The following is a 26,963-nucleotide window of genomic DNA, read 5'->3' on the forward strand; positions in this document are numbered from 1 at the left end:
ATTTTTTTTTCACCAGGGCCCAAACCCGCTCTCGGTGGCCCTGGTAGAGTAGTGACTGAAAGTTATCACTGCTTGATGCCCTCTAATAGTTCTTAATAGAATGAGTTGGTGATTTCCATTAATTTCTAGGGGATAAATATCTATACTTCAAAATCAGCACTACTCTTGGATGTATTTTTGTTGGCAATCTCAGCAGAGAGAACAGTGATTAGTATGGAAAGAACTTTCTCCCTTAGGGCTGGTCTACCATAGTCTAGAGGAATTTTGCAAACATTTCACACTGTTAGCTCCAGTGGTGCTTAACTAGTGTCAGCAAATTTCCAAGCCCTAGCGTAGACTGGAAACTGGCTGCGACTGGTATCTTAAGCACCTGCTCTGAGCAAGGTTGGATGAATGTTTAAAACACCAGAAGCGTAGAGATGTTTGCACTACTCTTATCTAAGATGTAACTTACTCTGCGCATAAATGAAAATTCCAATACTGTCAGTCCAATAACTTCCTTCCCCAGTAATCACTTACATTCTGGGGTCTGTGGCCCCTCCCTCCTCAGGGAAGGGGAGGGTCTTTTCTAGTGGATGCCTCCCACCATCCCAGGATTTAAATCGGCCAGTAACTTCTTTTTTCACAGTAAATACCCTCTAAAATACAAAATAAAAATACCATCAGAAATGAGCTTTGATAGGCTAGAAATCTTGATCACACTGTTTAGGGTTGTAACTGGATATAATCTTGGTATTAATCATTTAGTAAAAAAGAAATGTAACAAATCACAAAAAATAGTAAACATGTCTCTCTTTTTTAATTCTAGATTTTCAGACGCGCTGACAAAAATGGTAAGTCTGTATATTCATATATTTATTTTGCTTTTCTTTTGAATGAGCCTAGAATGTTCTTGTGGATAATTGTATTTAACTGCTCCCCACCCCCAAACCTCAAACAAGCCAGGAGACTTTACGAAAGCAATACAGGTTAATGCTTTGAGAAGGAAGGTCATGTAATTCTATGGCTGCGATATTCTTAGAATCAATGTGACACTAACTTGAAACTCTTAACAAGTAAATGTGTTCCTTAAGCAATTCAGATCTACTCTGTCCCTGAAAGCAGTGGTCTGTAAACTACACACATCTTGAAGAAACATAAACCAACTGCCTGAGAAACAGTAACTGACTGATCCTGTTGCATCCAAAGAAGTGAGGTTTTTACTCACGAAAGCTTATGCCCAAATAAATCTGTTAGGCCTGGTCTATACTACCCGCCTGAATCGGCGGGTAGAAATCGACCTCTCGGGGATCGATTTATCGCGTCCCATTGGGACGCGACAATCGATCCCCGAATCGGCGCTCTAACTCCACCAGCGGAGGTGGTAGTAAGCGCCGCCGACAAAAAGCGGCAGAAGTCGATTTTGCCGCCGTCCTCACAACGGGGTAAGTCGGCTGTAATACGTCGAATTCAGCTACGCTATTCACGTAGCTGAATTTGCGTATCTTAAATCGACTCCCCGCTGTAGTGTAGATGTACCCTTAGTCTTTAAGGTGCCACCAGACTCCTTGTTGTTCCTGTTGTAATTGTTCATTTTTGTGACTTAGGTTCTGTCCTATTTGTTTAGTGGTGTAAAATGGTTGACTCTCTCGTCAGCAGGGGAAGAATTCAGAGCCACCCAAATCTCTTGTCAGGTCCTCTCCTCAGGGCGCATTTCACTGCCAAACTCACAAAATAAGGCAAAACAAAAGCTAAGTCCTTAGAGCACCCCTGCTGCTGGCCCAGAGGCCCATCCCTCTGTGTCTGTACTTGGGGAAGGGTGCACCTCTTCTTCTTAAAACCCCACTGAGTCATATTACAGACGGGCCTTAATCCTTCCTTGGCCATTCCACTGTCACAGGTTCACGAAATATTAAGAGGTGTGTGTGTGTTGAGGCTTTGGTAGTTTTGTGCAGTCATGTGGATTTTGTTGCATTGAAATGGATTTTGCACTCATCCCAATGGGAAGACATACAACTGTAGCGAAGTCCAATATTGCCACGATGCAATGAATTACAGAGACGATTCTTTCTTGGATGATCTGTTTTGGATTCCTAAAGAGAGAACTGTTCTGCTTTCTCAGTGAGAATCTGAGGTGAGATGGGAGATATTTTGCTTTATCTGAACACAGCAATTCATTTTCACTGTTGCTCTCACCCTGTTTACTCTACAGTCAGTTTCCAGTCTAGGGATGTGGCATAGAATTGCCGTTGTGTGCAGGTTTAGATCGGTATTGCAGAGGGGACATTTTCAGACTTGGGGAAGATGAGAAGTGGGGCCATTTCCAGGAAACCTGGGCCCTCTGCAAAGCAATTTGATTCAGGCGCCTAGCTGCAAATCTCAAGATCCAGTGTCTAATCTTTTCCCAACAACACCATGAGAGAATAGGTTCCGCACCAACAAGTGGTGTGTTTGTGGAGGAGTTATTGGCATAATGGATGGGGTTCCTTATTAAATAGGAGGCTGGAGGAAACCAGTTGTACCCTATCCAGGGATGATAGGGAGATTCATGGGTCCCAAAAGAGGGCTGTAGTGGCAACCGCAACTGTGAGCAGGAAGAGCTGGTTATACACATCATTGGCCTCCTGGAGTCTGTGCAGTAAAGGTCACACCAATGTTTCAACCTTATAGGGTAGGACCCCTGTGAGCTGCAGATTCCTGTTGCTGTAGGACTCAGAGCTCTTTTAAAAAGTGCCCTGAGGGAGAATTAAAAAAAAAAACCTAGGCTGAGTTACGGTGTTTCTCTGTCCCTTGGCACAGAGAGAGATGCCACAGACTTGGGAGGAGGCTTTCCACGCTCAGCCAGTTAGATCAGCTCCTGCTAGGGAAGGAAGGCATCCTTTAATGTAGAAGGAACTCTTAAAACCCCGCTTCGTATCTGCCAAATACAAGGGGTTGTTGCCTTGAGAGAACATGTTAACCATTTTTCTGGGATCAGAGGGGAGGGTGGGTTTGGGTTTGGATTCAAGAGCCCCTTGCTGAAAAAAGAGAATAAAGAAAGGATTAAAAAATGAAATAAAATACACCTCTACCCCGATATAACGCTGTCCTCGGGAGCCAAAAAATCTTACCGCGTTATAGGTGAAACAGCGTTATATTGAACATGCTTTGATACGCCGGAGCGCACAGCCCTGCCTCCCCCAGAGCACTGCTTTACCGCGTTATATCCGAATTCGTGTTATATTGGGTCACGTTATATCGGAGTAGAGGTGTACCTGTACTAAAGAGTGAGATCAATAGTAACTTGAGGCCAAACTAGGTAAAGAGCAGTATTATTATCTATGCAGGATCCTGCCTGGGGAGAAACTGGATAAAGACCTGATAATATCCGGCATTGAAGGGGCTAAATTAGTCTCTGTCACTGTTGGTTTCATCAGTCACCCTAGAGGTGATTTGACTCTATGTTCTGTCTTTTGTTCTTGCTGGCTGGCTCTAATATTACAGACAAGCCATCTCCATTTTGATTATGTCCTATCTGTAGCCAAAACACAAGAAACTTCTTGTTTGCATTCACTTTTCTCAAAGAAGAGAGTTTTTTTCATGAAATCTTGTATACAGGGTGCTGTGAATGAGAACACTGTCAGTTCAATGGTATTTATTTATATTTTTCTATTTTCCCTTTTAATTGTCAATATCTTTCTGTTGTTTAAAGATAATAGGCCAAATTCTGAGCTCAATTATTCCTGTGCCAAACTTGTGAAGTTTATCATGTTACTCTAGATTTGGACTGGTGAAATTTATTTCTGTCCACAGCAAATGTTTCATGTCCTCCTCTTCTTAGGAGCACTAAAATCACTGGCTAATTTTCCAAGAGAAAAAAATGATTACTGTGCTTTATGGAAAGTAATTTAATTATAGAGCAATGGTTACTGCAATAACGTGCGGTAACCTGTTTAAAAAAATTATTTTAATCTTGATTTAACATATCTACCTTGATGCTGTCAATTTAAATGATTAATTTTCAGATCTAATCACTTAGGCTTGGTCTACACTACCCCCCCCAATTCGAACTAAGGTACGCAACTTCAGCTACGTGAATAACGTAGCTGAAGTCGAAGTACCTTAGTTCGAACTTACCTTGGTCCACACGCGGCAGGCAGGCTCCCCCGTCGACTCCGCGGTACTCCTCTCGCCGAGCTGGAGTACCGCAGTCGACGGCAAGCACTTCCGGGTTCGACTTATCGCGTCCAGACTAGACGCGATAAGTCGAACCCAGAACTTCGATTTCCAGCCGTCGAACTAGCTGGTAAGTGTAGCCAAGGCCTTATTTATTTTGCCAAGTGGTGTCTTCGGGGCTTTTGTTTTAGTCTCAACCAACAAAACAATCCCAGATTTAGATGTACTAAGTTCAATGATTCTGGAAATTTACAAATCATTTTCTTGGCTGATGTGCCAAGATTAGTGTCTGTGCTGCTGAATGTGAGTGTAGCATCTGTGTGGTGGCGGTCTTTAAATAGAGGTGCTTCCCTTTAACCCAGCACATGAGGCAAAACCCTAGATGTTTCCTGATTCTAGGTGCTAGGGCTTAAGATCATGAGGATAAACTTTTGATGCAATTATCGTCTCACTCTGGTGTAAATAGAAATAACTCCATAGAAATTAATGGAGTTCTGCTGGTTAAAGAGATGGGAACATGAGGTTGTACAGCACGTATTCTGTGCTGCTCATTACACACGGTAAACCTGGAGAAATTGTGTTCTGTAGACTTCAGATTCCTATGATTTATTGTGCTGATAAACTGTCTGCGGAGAAGGAAGGATTTCATTATGCCAGCTTCAAAAGCTGGTGATGGTGCCCATTCAGTAATATGTCTGATTTATGTCCCCTCTACGACGTTTGGGCTGTAAAACATTAGGTGTTATTCAAGTAAACTTAGAAAGAATATGCTATGCTGTTGGGATTTAATTACTGCACATCAGTTAAATAGTTGCTGTTCTTAAAGGACAAATATTAGTGTCCAGGAATAAAACCCTCTTTCCTCATTTCACACATCGGATTGACTTAGTTTTTATTATTGAAACCTGCCTGAGGCTTGTCTTTTCTCAATCTTATGATGCTCAGTTCCTGATGACAGGCAAGAGCTTGTCGTCCAGTATTTTAATGTTACTTTGCGTGGCCTTTGGTCTGCTACTATCTCCATTAGTAAGAGTAATTCACTTATTTCTCTACTCACTAAAGCACTGCTCTCCACCTCTGGTCAAAATCTTTGCCCAAATCCCATGCAGGCCTCTCCCATGATATTTGATCCCTTAATGCAATTGGAACTAGTGACCTGTAAATATCAAGCTGTATCAAGTTGATACATTACGATTTTGTAGCAAGGGGAAAAGGGCAAGCTGATACAATATGGCAGGACGGCTAAAAGCATTTTGATGTTGTGTCCATCTGACTGAAGAGGAGAAAAAAACGTACGAAATAGAATGAAGGGTATAGGTAAACTGCACGGAATGGTCTGTTCATGGCATCTCTTTGCATAGAGAGCTGGGCTTGCAAGTGGAACTCTGTGGGTTTAAAGTGTCCATTCCTGACCATTTGCTTTCTGGGATACTCTGCATTGTAAGTGGAGGGGCAGCTACAGCTGATCAGTGAACTGATGGATATTGCTAATCACTGTGGATCTGACAGGGAGAGTGCTATAGACCCTTCCCACTTGATTTCTCTTCCTTTCACGTAGGCTGTGGATTTAGGGATAGCTCAGTGGTTTGAGCATTGGCCTGCTAAACCCAGGGTTGTGAGTTCAATCCTTGAGGGGGCCATTTAGGGATCTGGGGCAAAAATCAGTACTTGGTCCTGCTAGTGAAGGCAGGGGGCTGGACTCGATGACCTTTCAAAGGTCCTTTCCAGTTCTAGGAGATAAGTATATCTCCATATATATTATTAATGAGGCCAGATTCTATTAACATCATTGCATTCAGACATTTCTTGGCATAATGTTTCAATTAAATCAGTGGAGCCAGTTTTATGACATTTCTCCAAGGTAGCCTGGGACTGCAACATACATTGACTCAAGCATTCAACAGACCATACATCTCATGAAATTTGAAATGTCATTTTCAATATATAGCGGTGTATTGTTATCGTCGTTCAGGAGCTGTGCTTTCAGAAGCACCACCCTTAGCCCTACTTTGTGGCTAATGCAGCTAGTCGGACAAGTTACCCTGTGTGCACGGGAAAAGTGAGCACAGACGCAATGAAAGGATTTTGTGTTTGTTCTCCCTGGCTCCTAAAAACTCCTGTTTCTCTCCAGCTATCTCACTAAGACTTCTGCCTGTCAAGCACACAGTTCTCTCTAATTGTCACTGCTATGCAGGAAAGAAAAGTTTTATTTTGAAGCAAATCACTAACTTTTCCTCTTCTACCTCCTCCCAAGCACCATTTCAGACCCCTTCTGTCAGCACGCAAGGAAGTGCTGCTGTAAAACCTCCTCTGATGCTCGAAGAAACAGAGGCCTCCTTCCTTTTTATGTCTCCTTTGCCTTTGTCATCCCACGTGTTGCCTAGTGGAGACTGCGTACACACCGAGACAGCTTTGCTAATCAGCATTTCACACAACATAACAAAACCTGTTAATAATGCCCCGATTCTGAGTGCACTGCTTGCCAGCTGTAACATCTGCTGTGAAAATATGGATTATGTCACTTAAAGGAGAAGTGGTGCTGGCTTCTTAGATCTCTCATTATGGACTTGTGAGCTTTAATCCTGCAACGTGCTGAGCATCCTGAGTTCCTACCAAAGTCAATCTGAATTAAGGGCACTTACCCTCTCGCAGGAGTTGATCAACCCATTTTAGGATCAGGCCCCTAGTTCTTATTTCTTCCAAATAATCCATCAACATCACAATTGAAACTTCAGATGGAGGGAAACTTCTGATGTTTAGTGTTTCCCTTTCTCATTGCTGTATTCTTACTGTCCAAACTACTTGGGTCAGTGTCCTTCTTTCCTAACTAACACCTAAGCACTAGCCAAGTCGCTTTAATTTAGGGTAACCAGATGTCCCGATTTTATAGGGACAGTCCCGATTTTTGGGTCTTTTTCTTATATAGGCTCCTATTACCCCCCCACCTCCATCCCGATTTTTCACACTTGCTGTCTGGTCACCCTATTTTAATTCATTCTTTCCTTATTGACTGATCTGTAATATTGAACTCTTATTGCTCTCTGCCTGCCTGTTTCTCTCCAACTCTGAGAGCTAAAATGCCAATATCAGTGGACGACCAGTAGCAGCATTAATATGGTTTGTTTTCAACACAGTCCTATTATTTATGGCCTAATCGTCCAGACGGACATAACACAGTGTTTAGTACCACGAGTAAGTGCACAGTAACCTGGCAGTCTCATGGTACATTTACTGTGTGCTTTTACTAATTTCACTGTAACCAGTTTTTCCCCTCACGCTTCCCGTGCTGTCCCCTGCTGGTTCCCATTTACGGTGACACTCAAGCAGGCCTCCTGCTAGGATGTCATAATTACCCTGGAGCCCCAGTGGAGCTGACCAACAGGGGCTCAGAAAAGTGACAGTGACAGCTGCATATTTTTGCACTATGTATTTAAATATTAAAAACAACCTCCCCCCCACACACCACAGAAGGGACTGGGGCCTGTTAGGCAACGTGCAATATGATCTAAGGAATACTAGTTATTTAAGCCACTATAGGACAACTCCAAGCTTGGGCCAGGGCTCTGGTGGCTGTAATGTCACAGCATGGTACATGCTGAAGTCGGAGTCATCTGGAATCACTTCTGAGTAGCTAAGATGAGGGGGAAATGTTTACTTAAAACACATTATATGCAAAATGTATCCATCTTGTGACTTGGGATGTCTGTAACATTTAAATCAGGTTAAGAAAAAGCTGATTTCTGTTACTGAAGTGTCACTTGGGCTAACCCAAGAAAACGTACCTGAATGAAAACGTTCGCCCTATTGTGACAGCAAGTTACTAAGGTGGCATAGAAATTAACCCTTATATGAAGGCTTGGTTCAGAACGTCTCATCTGACTTCTTCCCACTAGGCGGTTTGGATGCTACCCTGGGACTCAGCCCAGGGTTCAGTTCCCCATTCTGCCACAGACTCCCTGTGTGACCTTTGGCAAATCATCTAGTCTCTCTGGCCTCAGTTCCCCATCTGTAGAGTGGGGTTAATAGCACTGCCCTGCCTCTCAGGGGTGTTGTGAGCATAGATTTGTTACAGATAGTGAGGTGCTCTGATACTGCAGTAATAAGGGCCAGATAAGTGCCTAAGAGACTTTCAGTCTATAAAACAGTAAAAGGTGCGGTTTAGTCTAGAACAGAGGTTCGTGAACTTCGAGTGCTGTGCCCTTTTCTCCATGGGAGTCACAGAACAGTCCCACCCACCCCAACGCTCGCCCGTCTGGGCAGAAAGTGACTCACTGAGGGGAGTGGTGACTCATACCCTGGGCTGCAGCAGGACTTGACTGACTCTTTCATGGGAGAAGCCCATGCTAGTGCCTTCCCCACCCCACCCCCTTCCTGACCCAAAGCCTCTTGCTCCTGCAGGCTCCAAAGGGTTTAAAATTCTGAGGCTGTGGCTGGCTGGCTGTCCTGACCACAGCAGGGCAATAGCAGGAAGAACATGCAGGGAATACCCAGTGGTCTGGGACCAGGAGGGAACAAGCTGCTGTGGGTAGGTCTGCATTGTGTTCCCTGTAGTCCTCCGTCCATCCCCACAACCGCTGGGGACTCCCTGCATGCTGTCCCCACTCCTGCCCTGGCCTGGACACCTGGCTGGCTGCAGCCCTGTGCCCTACCTTGCATGCCTGCCATAACCTGATTGTGCCTCCCCTGAGTGCTCCTCGCTGTTTGAAAACCAATGGCCTAAATCCTAGATGGAGCTAAATGATTCATTCTATATCAAATTCTCAGGGATAACTTACAGTACATTGTCATAAATTTCAGATTTTCATCAAAGTCAGTGGAATTACTCTGGATTTTACATCGCTGTGACTGAAAGCAAAATCTGGCCACCTTTCTCCATAGGACAAATAGAACCTGCAGTAACTGCATAGAAGTACAGTAACCCCTTTCCTTTGTAACTGCAATGACACAGGACTAATTGCTTAGCATCAGTTTTGTCACAAATTACTTTGAATTCTAAAGGAAGCCTTGTGCCAATTTCAGCTCCTACAAGGTAGGATGGCAGAATGTGCACGAAGCTGTGGTAGGTCAGTTGTTTTTCAGCGTGCCCCTTATTACTCACTGTCTGTCATTTTTATGGCCCTTGGCTGCTTCTTGGTGACTATATTTTTGTGGCAACACTTTCAGAGCTTTCTTTTTGGCCAGCAGCTTTAGACTCTTGAGGGAACATCTGTCAGTGACTGCCTTTGGCAGTCTTTCTGATTCACTTTCCTCATGACAGCTGGCTAGTTTTGTACAGTATGTTTAATAAGAGTGACTTTCTGCACCACTACTGTTCTCCCTGCACTGTACCTACTGTATTCCTAGTCTTTAATTTAGGCACAGTGTGAAATTCAACACCTTCTGTCTTACCAAGGTTGTATGCTATTGGCTGTTGCCTGCCATTTTCATGTGTCTTCAAGCCTGGGAGTTACCTGCCTTTTCCATTGCCCAGCTGTTCAGGGTTTTTTGGTTTTATTCTAACCCTGCTGTCCAGGCAATCTGATATAATGTGCACATCAGAAATTCCCTGGTGTCTTCAGGAAAGAGCTTTTCTGATGATGAGGACCTCTGCTCAAATCTGGAATCCTTCATAGAATACTTGTCAACCTCTGAAAACAGCTCATGCTCCAGGCTCTTCAGGGTTTAGGGATTAAGGGCTGGCAATCCTCTCTTTGATCCCTGGAAGGAAAAACCTCATTCCCAGAAGGTCTCTTCCATTTTTTTGCATGTGAAGTAAGACTCTTCAGAAGTTCTGCTTCTGTTCATGTGTTTGCTTTAAACTCCCTTCATGAAGACAGTTTTGCCCAAATATTCTGTAGTGGTTTTTTTCCTCTCCTGTGCTAACTGGACTGAAGAAATTATTCATTCCTAATTTTTGGTTTATTTCTCTCATCCTTTTTTTAAGTTAGCGTGAGTGAAACTGGTGTTGGAAAACTGTCCCAGAACTGGAGTTGCTGTGGGATCTGGGATAGTTGTTCTTTGTATATACAAATAGAAAATTGCACATTGCCTGATAGTGCTTCACTTTCTTATAGTGCAGCGACTCTTCTCAGGATCCTTTCCAAAGGGTGAGATTTGAGGAGTGACAATATTGAAGGTGTAGAAATGTGCTGCTATCACTGAAGATTTCCAGGGGTTAGTAACATTGAATTGGAGAGGTTGTAATTTGTGACCCTCTAAACCAAGAGCTATTGACACAGTGCAGCCAAGAGGATCTGAGCACCATCATTGCCACGAGGCGTTGGAGAGGGATCAGTCATGTGCTTCGCATGGAAACTGATTCCATCACCAGAGTAGCAATAAGATGGACACCTGAAGGCAAGTGAAAATGAGGCCGCCTGAAAACAACATGGTGAAGAGCTGTGGAAGCCGAGCTGAAAAACCTGGGGCACAGCTGGGGAACCATTGAAAGACTTGCCAGAAAAAAGACGGGAGTGGAGGAGCTTCGTCACTGCCCTAAACGCCAGAGGCATAATAGGAACATGATGATGATGATGATTACATAAAAGCAGATTGACCAGTGCTTCATTTAGCAGTAGTATCCTCTCACTAACTATAACCAGTAGCAGGTGTTTCAGAGGAAGGTGCAAGACACCCTGGTGTGGGTAGTTATGGGATAACCACAGGAAGGTTTTCATCCTGACCCCCAGTCAGCAGAAGTTGGCTTAAGCCCTGAAGCTGGAGGGTTAACGTCCCTTCCAAACTCTGGTTTGTTTTAGTGTTAATGATTTTAACTCTGATTTTACTATTATAGCTTTGCTTATCCCTATTAATGTGACTATGTGGTGGATGAGGTACATTCTTGGAGATTCTGTGGATGATCCCATTCTGTGGATGATTCCATTCTGTGGAAGATCCCTTTCTTCCTTCCTCCCTACTCCACACCCATCCAAAGAGTTCTAACAGAATTATGCCGTTTTGCCAGGAGAACTTAAAATGCTCAGCTACTAAGAACGATGAGAACTGAAAAAAGAAAGGAAATGGAAATGGCACCTGATGAATCAGCCACCCAAATTTAGGGTGACCAGACAGCAAGTGTGAAAAATCGGGACGGGGGTGGGGGGTAATAGGAGCCTATATAAGAAAAAGATCCAAAAATCAGGACTGTCCCTATAAAATCGGGACATCTGGTCACCCTACCCAAATTCCCGATACTGAAAGGGCAAATTCTCAGATTGTTATATTTTGTTTGAATTCCAGGAAAGGACCGAGAAGAATTGAGAAAGGGAGACTGTTACAAACTAAGGTTAATGCCAAGTACCAGAAGATGTCTCGATTTCATAACTAACATTGCCGCAGTCCCCCGAAGTGTAAATCTTCTTATCCCAGGATAGAAGCACTTACTCTGTTATGCTGTAGCTTTAATGGTTAGTGAACTGAGACATGTTCTTATGCATGAACTTATTAAAGAAGTCAGGGAAAAGAGCTTATGGTTATTCCCAGGTAGAAAGAGTTTCCTACCAGTCCTAGATGCTGGGAAGAAAGCAATGTAGGTAATTGCTGACTTTTCTAGTTTGCAATACAGCTGTTTCCATAGACAAGTACGACTTTGACACAGTTCAGGAACAGAGCTGAAGAAAACTTCAGATTTTACTTTCTGGTTTAGCTAGGTGGCCAAGTGTACAATGATTAGCAGATTAAAAGATCACTGAAGTAGTAAAACATGCGGTTGATAGTATCAAAGAGAGTGTCTTTGAAAGATATACTACTTAAAATCAGGTCACACTGTGCACGCCTCCTGACTTAATGACATGAATTGCAGGATGTTTGTAAGATTAGGTTTTTTTGCAGCTCAGTTATGCTGTTGGTGTTGAGACTTTTCAGCGACAGTAAATACACAAATGTTTTTAAAGTTGGAATTCAGAGCATTAATGCTTAAGTTACTGTCTCGCTTATATAGTACTTAAGGGAATCACCTTATACAACAATATGCAGCTATTTGCTACATTCCTGGCTGTTTCTTATTAACAACACAGGTCCTGTTAAATCTGGAACCTTGCTCAGTGCCTTGATTCTTAAGCCAAGTAGCAGCAGAGCATCCACACAAATATGAGGTCGCTAATGTGGAATGTGAGAAAACCATGGAGTTTGAACATAAGAGTTAAATCCCTTCTTCCTCTTCACCCTGCTTCCACAGCTCCTATTGCGTGAACTGTTAACTACTGGAGAATCAGGAGTTCTTGGTGTGAGACTCTAAAATACATTAGACATGTTCAGGCACTCAGACCATGGTGATGAGCTCAGTGCATATGCCTACCGAGAGATTTTAAGGAAGGAAATCCGTCCTGACAAGAAATTAAAACATTAGAGAAAAGGCTTTTGTAGACTTAAGCAGAGAGGGGTGGAGTTGGCTAATTCTATCTCTGACATTAGTTGTACCAATTGTAGACCATCTTTTTCTCTCCCTCAATCTCTTTGTTAGCCTGTTTATAGTATCAGATGCAAACGGAAAGACTTGTGTGACAGCACACTGCCAAATGGATGTGTGCCTTGGTCAAGCCAATAACAGTATGTGACCACCGTCAGTTTGGAGAATGCCTACATCAGGGTAAGAAGTTTCTGCCAGCCATTGGTGCTCCTAAAGGATGAAGGTACCAGCTATACAATCATACGTAGGATAAAAATTGCTGGTACTTTCTCATCAAGGGTTCCTTGTATGAAAACTGGAATAAGCCTGGAAACAACATGTTACCTCCATGATATGAACGTTGCACAATATTTGGCTGATACTTGGTGCAGATCCAAGCAGTCATTTTCCAAGTAATTTATTTGTGTACCAAATGCCTGACATCAAGTTCTGGGGCTCCCAGCATGGTTGGAGTGTTAGCATTGACTTAGCCATCTTTTCGAATACTTATAAGTATCTGGCAAGGCATAAGTATATTTCTGCCCAAACCCTTCTCTGGTGGGAGATAATGGAGCCTTTACTAGTACCATCAAGTTAAGATTAGTAACTTGAGTTTTATATTACCCATTCATTTTGAGAAGAGAGATCTGGTAACATTATGTTCCTGCTATTCCCTAGAAGTTAAATAGAACTTGTCAAAAAGTGATTTGCAAGTAACCTCACAAATAAATGAGGAGTTGCGTTGTGATTAGTGGGGTTATGTTTATTACTCGTAAGTATTCTCATGTCTACCAGTTTATACGGCAAGTTTAAATATTCACAGATCTCAAAAGCATCACCATTTTAAAAATCAAGAATAAAGCTGAAAACTCACACAGGAAGCAGGATGGCTATTTGTGCTAACATTTCACTGAGATTGTCTTCCAGTTAAGGAGGAGGAAATACACCTTGTGACGTAGGCCACCAAGCACACACCATCATTAACAGAGAACAGTTGAAATAAGCAAACAACCCATAGGCTAAAACTTGTTTGAATAAAGTGGTCAGTGAATACCCTTTAAAATGATTCAGACGTTGTAGAAATCAGGATGCATTAGTAGACAGGAAAAAAGGTTACATTTGGGGGATCGCTTTTTTGGCAATGAATAATTCAACTGATTCTAGCCGTCCCCCTACACCCCAGGGGCAGAGTTGTGCTGGTCATTTATTGACACAAGATAAAGGCAATGTATGTTAATGTTATAGATTTCTAAAACAGACTCGTAGGCCCTTGTAAGAGTTCTATCCTGTGCACTTTAATTTACACACATAAACCATTAATAGTTTCCTTTAATAAGAGGATTAAATACCCCAATATTCATTACGATTAAGAAACAATCTAATTTTCGTATAATAATAATCATAATTTAATTGGACACTGTTTGCGTGCAGTTTTGCTTCATTAAAACACGAGCTTGATCATCTGCCTATTAAATCTCAAATCATTGCTGTTAACAAACTAAATGCCATAAAGCCTTGTTAAATGTGAATTAAATCCCTGTTTTAAACACTTTAAAGTTGTTTTCAAAGTGGAAAGCCATACATTGAAAAGCTCTCACCATCCGTAAATAATCTTCCTGCTGTGGATGCACATAGAGGAGCCCATTCACGGTTCTGCTCTGGACCCAAGGTGTGAAGCAGAAACAAGCCATTATTAAACTTTTTTTGTCTGCTTTCCCCTCTGTAAATTGAAGTTAATAATAGGGCATTGTGTGGCCTAGTTAATTAGTGGGATGCCCCCAGAAGGCCAAGATGGTCTAAAATGACTACTGACTTTGGACACCCAACTTGACACATCTTAAGGCCTGATTTTCAGAAAGTGCTGCGCACCCCCAACCTCTATAATTCAGGCCCTTTAAGGTGTCTCCAATTGGGGACCCCATATCACCAGCCACTTAAGAAAATTTAAGCCAAAATGGCTGGAAAAGAAGGAAAAATTTCTCTGTTGACTACTTTGTCCACATACTTTGTGCATTTGACAGCCCCTTCTGTGTAACCAGTTCCCCCTGCTTATGTGGGCCTTTGATACAACAAGGAGGAGAGAAATATTAAAGATTAAATGTGTGTTTATAAAACTACAATTCTGTCAGAAGGAGTCATATGCAGCTGTAGTATCTGAAGCTATTTTAATTAACTTATTTGATAGATATAAGAATTTAAGTTGTTGGTATTGTGTTTTTTTAATAAAAGCTTTTCACATTACTGTTGCTAGTACTTCATACCCAGGGTCTCCTTATTGCAGAGGTAAGAACTGGTCCAAACTCTGTTGCACTGATCAATGTACCCTTATTTACTGTGTCCTGAGAATGCAACCAATTGATGGATTTTAACCAGCTTTATTTCTTCCAAAAAGCAATATCGGGTTTATGGCTTAATAACAACCTGAAGAGAATACATTCCGAAGGCAAGAAATTGTGTGTCCTTAACTACTGTAACAAAATCTGCGGTGTAATGTGCTGATTGGGCATCTTGCTGCAAACAAGGTCATGTCTACACCATCGCCTTGCAATCATCTTTTTTTCTCTAACAATTGTACTGCCTGGCCTCTTTTGCTGTTAAGAACTTAACAATCACATTATTTCATGCCTGTTCCACAAAGAGCTTCACAAAATTAATATAATACATTATAAAGCCAATTTCATAGGGCAATAACATGCTGACTGTAACCAAATACTTTAAAAATCAATGAAGAACTTGTGACGGGATGGATCACAGAAACCCCCTTGGGGCTGCCAACTGATGTGCCAAGACTACTTCTGCCCCTGCTTTCCCTGCCAGCGTGGGGCTCCAGAACCCTGCCTGGTTGTACCAGACATGCTTGCTGGCCACAAACGCAGACCCAGATCTGAACCACGTCCCATAAACTGCAAGCTTAATAGAAAGCAGCTTAAGAAGTGTTCCTGTTTTTAACACTCAGATGCCCAACTCCCAATGGGGTCCAAACTCCAAATAAATCCGTTTTACCCTGTATAAAGCTTATACAGGGTAAACTCATAAATTGTTCACCGTCTACAACACTGATAGAGAGATATGCACAGCTGTTTGCCCCGTCCCCCCCCCCAGGTATTATTACATACTCTGGGTTAATTAATAAGTAAAAAGTGATTTTATTAAATACAGAAAGTAGGATGTAAGTGGTTCCAAGTAGTAACAGACAGAACAAAGTGAATTACCAAACAAAATAAAACAAAACACGGAAGTCTATGCCTAATACAGTAAGAAAACTGAATACAGATAAAACCTCACCTCAGTGGTATTCCAGTAAGCTTCCTTTTACAGACTAGTCTCCTTCTAGTCTGGGTCCAGCAATCACTCACACACCCCATGGTTACTGTCCTTTGTTCTAGTTTCTTTCAGGTATCCTTTGGAGAGGCTATCTCTTGAGCCAACTGAAAACAAAATGGTGGGGTCTCCCAGGGGTTTAAATAGACTTTCTCTTGTGGGTGGACACCCCTCCCTCCCCCTGTATAGAATCCAGCTACAAAATGGAGTTTTGGAGTCACATGGGCAAGTCACATGTCCATGAATGACTGAGTTCCTTACCAGCCAAGCCACATTCCTGGGAAAGCTCAGATGTGGATTGGCATCTCCAAGTTCATTGTTGGCTTAAATGTTTCTTGATTGGGCACTTACTGAGAATAGTCTTTTCTCAGGAAGCTGACCAACTGCTTCACTGAGGCTACTTAAAATTAAACAAGTACATAGCCAATATTCATAACTTCGAATACAAAAATGATACATGCATACAAATAGGAGGAATGTATTCAGTAGATCATAACCTTTGCAGAGATATGTTACATGGCACATGTAGCATAAAACATATTCCAGTCATGTCATATTTACATTTATAAGCATATTTCCATAAAGCATTATGGGGGTGCAACTGTCACAGGACCCATAGATTATTTCTTTTTAATCCACAAGAACAGAGCAATATGAACACATTCAGGCAGAGGCTTTCCATAGTTGGGTGACTGTAAAACATACCTGATAGGAGAAAGGAAAATGTAGAGCATTTCTGGGCTGAAGGAGCTTTATTGTACTATTACACATGATGTTCTGGAGAAATATATGGGGTAAATAGGACTGTCATCCTTAAGTTATCTTTTTTCAGAGATTGTCTGGATATTTGTCTGAGACTACAGGTATGGACATGAAACTGGCACGCAGTTTATGCTATCCACTGGGTAAAAATACTATGTGATTTGCCTTTCTTGTGATGTTTTGGTGATTCTGATTCTTCTCAAAGGCTAAACTCCAGTCAAGGCAGAGATGCACCAACATGAATAAACGGAAAACCGTCATATTTTGACGCTTCTGACTGATACATTTTGTTTGAGTTTAGGGTGAATGTTGGGTACTTTATCCGAACTAGCTTTTCTGTTCTTATCAACAAGGTTAAAAACAAAATGCAAGGAGTCATCTAAAATGCCAGATCATCAGCTAATATCAGTTGATGTCGTGCCAGTTAAGACAATGGAGCTATGTTAATTTACACCAGTTGTGGTTCTGTCCCTTAGTGTTTAAATAGGTAAACACAAGTATCTGCTTGAATTAAAGATGATGTAAGGAATGAGGAAGGGTGTTCTATCCCAATCAGGATGGGCTCCAGGGTTTTTGCTGCCCCAAGCTGCGGAAAAAAAAAGAAGAAGCCGTGATCACAATCAGCGGCAAGCTCCACCGTGCCACTTCCTTCTTCGGCGGCAGGTCCTTCTCTCCGAGAGGGACAGGGACCCTCCGCCGAAGAGCCCGACGTGCCGCCCCTTCCCCTTGTCCGCCCCAAGCACCTGCTTGCTGGGCTGGTGCCTGGAGCCGGCCCTGATCCAATGGTACAAACTCTATAGTAAGCACCTGACAGTTTAAGTGATATGAGTATCTGAAGTGCTATTGTTCACAAACAGGTAACATCTTTACTTTGCTATATGTGACAGGGATAACAAATCTCATTAGCGAATCTATCCAGATGTACTGTACTAACATTCTGCCTATGTGAATCAGGCAACTCTCCATATAGGTATATTTTAGTCAGCAAATTATTTTTTTTCCCTGGTTGCTTGTTTTCTTTTCCTTTCTGCCTCAGCTGTCTTTCAGGCTTTTGTAATTTGTCAGTTCCATGTACCAAGAAAGTTGTAACACACAGAGATAACGTAAGGCATTGGTGATACCAGCAAAAAAGCAATTCAAAGTAAATAAAAGCTTCAGGTATATTTCGCAGTCCGGGGTTCAATTTATTAAGTATCAAAGGTATGTTATAGGAACCTCCTGAATGGAAATTATAGTCTCTTTAATTACCTAGCTGATAAGAGTGAAAATTGGGCAGCTTGTTTTTCCAAGGTAGATTTATTGATAAAAGTTGATCATGGAAGTTAACGAAAATCTGGTATAATATGCAGGGGCTTGACAGCTGAGTTATATGTAGGGATGATGGCATGGTCTTCATAATTCATAAACCAAAGCTTCATTGGTAAAAGAAAATTATATTGTGCCTCAATTAGATTATTTTTATGTATGTGTGTGTGTGTATGTGTGTATGTGTATACACACACACACACACACACACACACATACATACCTGGGATAAAGATGCTAAGAGTTCAGGCAAAAAATGGCTTCCTCATGTGGTCGTACAGCCCCTAGTACAATGGGGCCCAACAATAGTGTGTGATGTAAATTACCAGTCACATACCCTGGATACTCCATGTGACCATCCTTAATTTTAAATGTATTGGTATAAAGTATTCCTTTAGGTACAAACTGCAGCACTAGTAAAAATGTATCCATTTTTGTAATTTTGACAGTTTTCTCACTTTTTTGTGGTCTTTTTTGACTGGCTTTAAGGAACTGCAGATAACTTGCAGAGACTGAGATCTGTGCACGAACGTAAAAAGGGCTCAATTCACACTAATTAGTCATAACGACTTGACTAATGGTTCCCCATTTCTTACACCATGTCATTCCATTCACTGGTTTTCAGTGTCTTACTGAATTGAAGTTCTCCTCTTTAAGGCTTTACATGTTCTTTCACCCAGCTACATCTCTGTTCTGATTTCCTCCTCATCCCTATTTCACTTCCTCACTTCCTACGCACCACGTAATCCTCTCTCCACTGGGTCCACCAATCTATCTTCAGATTATATGCTGGGACCCTCCATCCAGAAATTTGTACTAACTCTGTGGTACAACAATGGCATTGCAGGCAGAACTTGCACTTCTTCTGTAGCTGTGGCTTGAGGGAAGAAAGCAGGAGGTGGTGAGAAGTCCTAGAAATGGGTGCCTGGAAGAACAGACCTCTGAAGGTGCTACTCCTTGTGATTCTGAGGCTTACCTGGTACCTCAACGACTTCAGAAAAGATGAGAGCCCCTAAAAATGGTTAGATCTAGTCTCCGTGTTGTGAGGATATAAGCTGTGGCCAAAGAAACCCATAAAACAGCCACCTGCCAGGTTCTTAGGTGAGTATTACCTAGCAGATTTAACCATTCATCACAGTTTCTTTAGTGATTTGTTCTTGTCTCTGTTAAACAAGAGCCAATGACAATAGAAGAAACCTAGGAAAGAAGGCAGATTCCAAAGTAAGTTTGTGGCTGTACAAAGTAGTAGGGGAAATATCACACTGCTGAAGGGGTGATCACCGTTAATGTTGAGTTAATATGCAAATCAGGTGGAGGAAGCTGAAAGGAAGTTTTAAATTCAGAGACTGAACATAAATAGATCTCAGGATATATAAGATGTTGGTTATATAACTTCCAATCTTGTAATAATCTACACGTTACGAGGGAGGGAAGTACATATTGTCTAAATTTAGTGTTAATAGGTAGGTAGTCTTTATTAAGCTGAAATCTTTATTGTTCCCTTTCAACCAAGTCTTTAGTGTAGTCATGGGAGCTTAAAGAATGGGCTTGGGAACCAACCTTTGCTAAGATCAAAAGCAACTTGGATGATAAAACAGATTCAATTTGTGTCCAAGATAGACTATTTGGGCCATAAATTCACTGTCTGAAGAAATCAGAGGCCAGATGATACATTTGAAGTTCAGGAATAGTTAGGACTTGAGTCCTGTCAGCTATAGAAAGCAATGTGATAAAGTCAGTACATCACATCACACTTTGTCTCCTTAGGCTCTATGTGTACCCATACCTATTCTGTACATACTCTTTTCTGTTGCTTGCTCAGTGTCTCATCTCGTATATTTGTTTGCCATAATTCATCTTGAAAACCAAGAAATTAGCACCATCCTCATCTGCATTATAACATACGGTACAAAAAAATCATTTTATCATTGTTCAGAGTTTAAAAATAGCAGACTTCTACTGCTAATTACACAGATAATTTATTGAAGTACTTTCAGAAAATTGCTTGATTTGAATTTAGTACTGTAATTGTTCACTAGATAGATATAAAACTTCAATTGCTTCTTTTTCTAATTTAAGATCCAATTGGAAATGCACTTGTATAGGTCTTCAGTGGTTGTAAGCAGCTGACACTTCACGAAGCAGAAGACAAATGTTGGAATGGAAATGTACCATGAATATGAAGACTATGGAGAGTCTAATTTTTTAAATCTTAGTTCTTTTATAGGACATCTTTACCCAGTATTGGAGCACTCACATCCGAATGTACTTATTGAAAAGGGGCCAATCCAAGACATTGAGGCCTCTGTGTTGTAAATTGCAAATAAAAATTCTAAACCACCTGTAGAACATACAGCTCCCCACTCTCATCAAACTGCAAGCCAAAGCTGCAGACTCTAATAGACCACACCTTGCAGCGAGTCTGGTAGTTCACCAGACCTGGGCTGTTTTGGAGCAGTGGAGGAGCGCGTTTCAGAGCTGAGGGTCCCTCCTGGAGAATGCTATACTATCTCAATGCCCAAGTGCAGGAGTTGGGTACTTGTTCTATTTAAGTTCTCACTCTTAGTCCATCACAGAGGTATATGAGCATTTTCCAGTAGTGCATTAAGTGATATGACTAGTATCGGTCACAGGGGGAGAATTGTTTTGTTGAGTTATTAGTAAAGGTAAAAAGACATCATGTGATTGGAAAAGGAAGTGAGGAGGACAATGATGGTTCTTTGTTCCTGTGGGAGTTACTGACCTGTGACCCATCACCTGATTTCATAGGGTCAAGGTCAGTTTATATTTTATGTGCAAGGTTGCTTTTAATAATCTAAAATAGCTGAAATGCAAATAGGAGGACGTATAATATGAGTATTTAGGCTTGGCAACAGGCTGAGGCCTAAGCAAGGCCTAGTAGAAAGCTTAGCACAAGTGATTGACTTGCGGTCATAAGATTTTGGAATATGTAGTTTGTGATAAACAAGTACAACACAGAAACTTAAAATAACAAATTTTGGGGTATATGTAACCATGGAGAAAACACATTTACAAAAGAGAACCATTAAGAAATGTATGACACAAGTAGTTTTTGCTAGCAATTGTAACCTGAATTACGGTCCCCTGGAATAACAAACATGGGCAAAGGGGCTGAGACCTAAATCAAATATGCTCCTGGTTAAGTGGGGGATGTAAGGAAAAAGGTATATAAAAGATGGTCAGACTGACCCCTAGTTGGGACACCAGGGATGACCAAATGGTGGAAACCTGAGTAAGAACAACCTTGTGGTGATCTCCACTTATTTTTTCTTTTGTCTTTGTTACCAGTCTTGATAAGGGTTTAAGTGTGTCAATGTTGGAGAATTGCTTTATCTTGTGCCAGCCTAAGGCTGCAGTGTGCATGATCCAGGGGGTATTTTGTTATATGTCTTTGTTTCTTGTTCAGTTGCATTAATGCTTTCGTTTACTTGGATGATAAATAAAGCCTGTATGTCTCTATTTCTGTGATTCACCAATCTCCTCTGTTAAATTATGCAGCTGCCAAGAGAGAGAACCTGTTGCCTATGACTAGTGCACTTTGCACCCTAAAATTAATCCGAGGCACAGAGTACATTCCACTGGCCCCTGAGAAATCTGAGTCTCCTTCACAAACAAGCTTTCTCTTTGTGGCAGAGGGGTTCCATTGTGCCTGAAGAGCAGAGGTGTCAACTATGGTCCTCATCTTGGAACTTTAAGTGATCTCTAGACCATCAATCATCTTGGAGATGAGGACCAAGACCTTGAATTTGATGCAATATGGACTATCAAGGCATCCAGATCTGAAAATGGTCCACCATACAGTGTGTTACCTAGCTACAGTGTAGTGTTATGGTGACAAAAGGGAAAGATAATGAGGTGATAGACAAACACTGCTACCAGGCTAAAATATATGACAAATATTGGAGTGAAAGGAGGATGAAAAAGGGTAATTTGCTCTCTTTCATTAAGGGCCAGACCCTAAAATGTGCTGCCTGCTGGCAACTTCTGTTGAAGTTGAGGGGAGTTGTGGATTCTCAGCACTTCATGGGAACAAACCTTGTGTGAGTCCATCCCTCCTTGCATCCAGTCTACACTGTCTGGGTCGGGATAGTTTCTATGACTCCTTGTTCCCCTAATTAGTTGAGCTGGTTAAAACTTTTCAAACTTCAATAACAATTTTAATTGAAATGTCAAGTTTTGATTAAAAAAATAAAGGGGAGGAGGGATGGATGAAAAGTTTCCCCCAAATCCTTCTGTATTTTTAAACTAGCTCCACAAAACCGAGAAAAGAGAATTAACCACTGAAGTCATTTATTACAGCATGAATGGCACATATTTAATATGCTCCCTGAAAATGTATTAGTCTTCACTTTCTTAATAGAATAGTCTGGTTCCATGCAAACTAGCATAAAACATATGTATTTTAAGGAACAGGAGAAAATGCATAGGAAACTTATGTGAATTAGCTTTTCACACACAATACATTCCTACAACAAGGACCTGTAAAGTAGCCCCTGATTGGCTAAGGAAATTTAAAAATAAATTGATTCACCTATATTATGAATTATCCTTATGGAATCTATTGCTCTTTGTAATCTTACAGGAAAGCAAGTCTTGTCTCCTCAAAGATGGAGTCAGTACTTGCCAGAACAGTCATGGCTTTAGGTCACAATTATAATTCCTTTGCAGGAAGAGTAGATTGGGAACCAATCAACCAACATACATATCGATTTTTTTTTTCAGTAAAATGCAACCTGACTTGATGTCATTCCCCCAGACATTTCAAACTTCCTCTGACCTTGCTGGAGTGTCTGTAATTGTCACAATGTTCCGCTACCTGGTGGGAGGGAGGGTGTTTTCCACCCGTGATACCATTGTGAAAATCCCAGAAGCCTCTTGTTTTCTTGCTTACATGTTTCTGTAATGAAATACTGCTCAACAATAAAATACATAACTTCCAGAGCAAGGCAGTTAGCATTCCACTTGGTCATTGCCTCTCACATGTCTGAATCAGTCCAGGTTTCCCCCTTTCACTGATGTCTTAGTTGAATCATCAGCCCTAAATAAAACTGTTTAAAAGTGTTGTGTTGCCCCAAACTGCCCACATAAAGTAGAAATAAGGCTGAGATGAATCAGGCCATGTAAACATGCATAAATCCATTAGGACCTTCTGTGATGAAGGCTGATCAGAATCTAACAGTATTTGTTGACTTACAGATAATGTGTTGCATTTTGTTGCAAAGCACATTACAAAACTGGGGAAGTGTAATTATCTTTGTTGCAATGGGGAAATGTCGGGATCATCTTTAATTGTTTCAAACCCTGAACTTCATACAATCACCTTTTAAGTTATTTCCACAATATGTTGGGTTATCCTACCAAGTGCTTGATTAGTACATATTTGCACAGCAATTTTAGATATATGATGCATATTTAAATCAGGTTGGCATGTCTTTCTAAAAGATCTGCTGGTAGCTTAATCAGAGATTGCCAGGTGCAATTCTATGGTTATTCAGTAGGTCAGGCTAGATGATCATTATGGACTTAAAATCTATTATAAGCGCTGCAAAAAAGTGCTCAGCATTTATTATTGACCAATTTGATACTTCTATGTGATGCTGGAACAAAATGATATTTCTACAGCTCTCACTCTTCAAGGTTGGGATTTTCAACCTAAGGGAGGTAGGCATCTGGACCCCATTGAAATGCAATGGAAGTTGGGAGCCAAACTCCCTTAGGTACATCTACACGGCAGCTGGAAAGGCGCTTCCCAGTGTGGGTAGGCAGACATGCACTAGCTCTGATTGAGCTAGTGCATTAAAAATAGTAGTGTGGCCACAGGAACATGGACGGTGTCTCTGGCTAGCCACTGAATTTGTACCCAGGGGGGTCGGGTGGGATTGTACTTTGGCAACTAGCCCAAGTTCTTGTCTGTGCTGTTGTGGCCAAACTGCTATTTTTGCGTGCAGAGCTTGTGTGTGTCTGTCTATTCATGTTGGGAAGCATACTCCCAGATGCAGCGTTAGCATAACCTTAGTCTCCTTTGGAAATCCCAGCCCCAAAGCCCTCCCAGTTTAATTGCCAGACTATAAGCATTTGCATGCCACCGGGTGACATAAGAGAATTAAATACCTCTTGTCAAATTTGCCACCCCGTCATGTTCCCTCGCGTCCCTTCTGCCAGAGCCATAGAAAACCAAAAGGAAGGCAGCACTATGGATTAACCACTCATGGATAATGTTTTACAATCACAGGAAGTAAATACTACAAGCAGAGAAGTAGAACTAAAGAAGGCAGAGTATCTGGTGAAGCTCTGAAGTTGTCACTTCATATTCTGACTGTATATTTTATATCGTAAGGGCCAGTCACCCAAGCTGATTGCACTAATGCTTCCTCAGTCCCAACCCCATTCTTCTCCTGTCAAAAGTCTTATCTACATCTCTTGCTACCTTTTATATCCTTGTTTTCACCACTGTATGATCAAGTCTAATTCACAGGAGAGTTAACTAACACTACCGAAAAGCATATCCGATCTAAAGAACTGTCTACATTAGGACTCCCAGCTTTGCCAAAACAGCTACAATTGAAACAGTATTAACTGTGTGAAGTTTCCCTTTAATAGCGCCAGAGAGAGAGAGAGAGTGAGTGCATACATGCAACTAATCCTTTATGTGCACTGAGTGGCACGGTATTAGTGGATGGAGATATCTGGTACTTCTACAGCCCTGTTCTGGAATAGCTCGCATGATTCTGCTTAGAGCTTTTGTCTTGGGAAATATGGCAAGTAACATTGCAGTATTCAGGACCGGCTCCAGGGTTTTGGCCACCCCAAGCAGCCAAAAAAAAAAAAAAAAAGCTGCGATCACGATCTGCGGTGGCAATTTGGCGGGAGGACCTTTGCTCCCAGCGGGAGTGAGGGACCGTCCGCCGAATTGCCGCGGAATACCTGGACGTGCCGCCCCTCTCCGGAGCAGCTGCCCCAAGCACCTGCTTGCCAGGCTGGTGCCTGGAGCCGGCCCTGGCAGTATTTGGTCCAGGGAGGCTGACCCTCTGTACAGGTCAGGGCTTCATTGTTAGACACAGTGGAAACACAGCTGTCATGCCTGCCTGTAATCAGCCAGGTTTGAACATCTGGCTTCACAATGCCCTCAAACAGCACACACACAAGCATCTTTTATACTCTGTATACTCAATTTTTCATGCATTTCCATTGCCAGGATTTTTGCTCTACTCCTTTCTCTCTGTCCTCCCACCCTCCACTTCTGTCTGTCTTCCTCCCTCTTTGATCTGTTTTTTTGGGGGGAGCGAACTAAATATGTGAAAACTTGCTGGAAGGATCATTGATCCTTTCTCAGAAACATCGTTTGAATGTTGCTGTTGCCGGCATCAGTGTCAGTCATTAATGATCTGGCCAGCATTTGAAATCCTTTAAAACAGGAAGAGAGACAGAGACTGACAACCGTGTCTGGATCTCCCCTATAGAACAAGACAGAAAACATGGAGTAGAGGTTATATTTTAGCCCAGCAATTTGGAGCAGGCTATTTGATCTGGAGGCCAGTGTTTTTCAAACACTCCAGATTCACTTTGAAGTACACCAATTAAGGCTTCAGATATAATGTTAACCCAAAGCACCCAGTTTTTTTTCTCTGTGCGTTGGTAGATGTGTTTTTTCTTCCGTAGCCCTCATTAGAGCCTTTAGGAGCAACAGGAGCAAATGGGACATTGTTATGGCTGGCAAATTTAATAGCCTTGTTACCAGTTGCGGATGATAGGGAGCAAGGGATGATTTTTTTCAGTTGGAGGCTTTGAAAAGCCATTTGATTAGCAGAGTATGACTTTTAAAGAAATATCCTTTCCAAATGCAGAAGCTGGGCTGCGATGCTTAATTGGGCACCACATAGCAAGTGTGTCTCCATTGCATGACAACAGGTAGCAAAGGGCATTGTGAAACATTTAGGGAGCTGTTAGATACTTCAGATCACAAGCCAAAAAATGTGAGTATTCTCACAAGCCATGGGATAAAACTGGTGGTTCTCAGACTGGGTTCTGTGAAGTGTGGACTAATCACGTGGCACTTGGAAGTGGTTCATGAAGCTACCACTAATGGTGAAACGTTATAATTTAAACCCTATAGAATAGCTGGACTGCCACGTATTTCAACTGCACATGAATCAATCTTTATGCAAAGCTCCCTTGCATGTCTATACCTTCTTGGGTTGCTACACAGTAGGGAAATATGTTAAGATAGTTTTTGTTGTTGGATATTTACACTGTTGCAAAGACTATTATGATCAAATTTGCCTGGGACACCAATAGTAGGGAACAGGAAATATGCAAGAGGACAAAGTTAAACTGCAAAGTGATCTGAAGAGATAATAGCCATGAGCACCGCAGGCAACGAGAAGATCTGATATTAATGCTAAAGTCCCTCACTTGGGGAGAGGGAAATAAACAGCTCAGGTTCAAGATGGGGGGAATGTACGTACCCAAGCAGCTGTAACACCCATCACACTAAAGTGAGTATTTCATTTTGTCCCATTAATTTTGTCCAAATATTAATCTATGTAACCAAGCCCCCTGGGGCATGTGCAGTTGGGATTGGAAGGCTAGGACAGGAAATGATGCACAGAAGGTTCCCTTTCATGGAGGGTTGGAAGGATTAGAACCTGTCAGGGTCACCATCGGATTGATGGGGGTAGGGGCTCATCGATGAGCCTAAATATGCGTTTAAACCCTTTCATTGTTGTATGTGTTTTTTCCATAAGGCTTTTATCCTAAAAGCATTTGATAGAATCTACCACTACAAATTGCTCAATATATTAAGATCTGTAGGGATTGATGGACGTGAACTCCAGCTAATAAAATAATTATACTAGAATCCGAAGGCAACTTTAAAGGGAGATGAAAATGAAAACCTAATAGAGATCAAGAGAGGAGTGAGATAAGATTTTGTAATGTCAGCAACTTTATTCAATATTTATAGCGGGTGTTTGATTAAGTTAATTGAAGAAGGTATTAAGATGAATGGAAAATGAGTGGATAACATTTGCTATGCAGATAACACAGTGCTCTTGTC

General features: G+C 41.7%; 1 protein-coding gene across 4 annotated transcripts in view; it reads left to right on the forward strand.

Moving 5' to 3' along the window:
• The window catches only part of NECAB2 (N-terminal EF-hand calcium binding protein 2), a 366,975-nt gene that overhangs the window by 86,705 nt on the left and 253,307 nt on the right, over positions 1 to 26,963 (forward strand). For all 4 annotated transcript variants that reach the window (XM_034788644.1, XM_034788645.1, XM_034788643.1 and 1 more), the window contains exon 2: positions 809 to 833. In XM_034788644.1, the coding sequence (XP_034644535.1) occupies positions 831 to 833 (3 nt within the window). In that variant the 5' untranslated portion in view covers positions 809 to 830. The remainder of the gene's footprint in view (positions 1 to 808; positions 834 to 26,963) is intronic.

This window comes from Trachemys scripta, chromosome 13 (assembly GCF_013100865.1).
Source record: "Trachemys scripta elegans isolate TJP31775 chromosome 13, CAS_Tse_1.0, whole genome shotgun sequence".
NCBI lineage: Eukaryota > Metazoa > Chordata > Testudines > Emydidae > Trachemys > Trachemys scripta.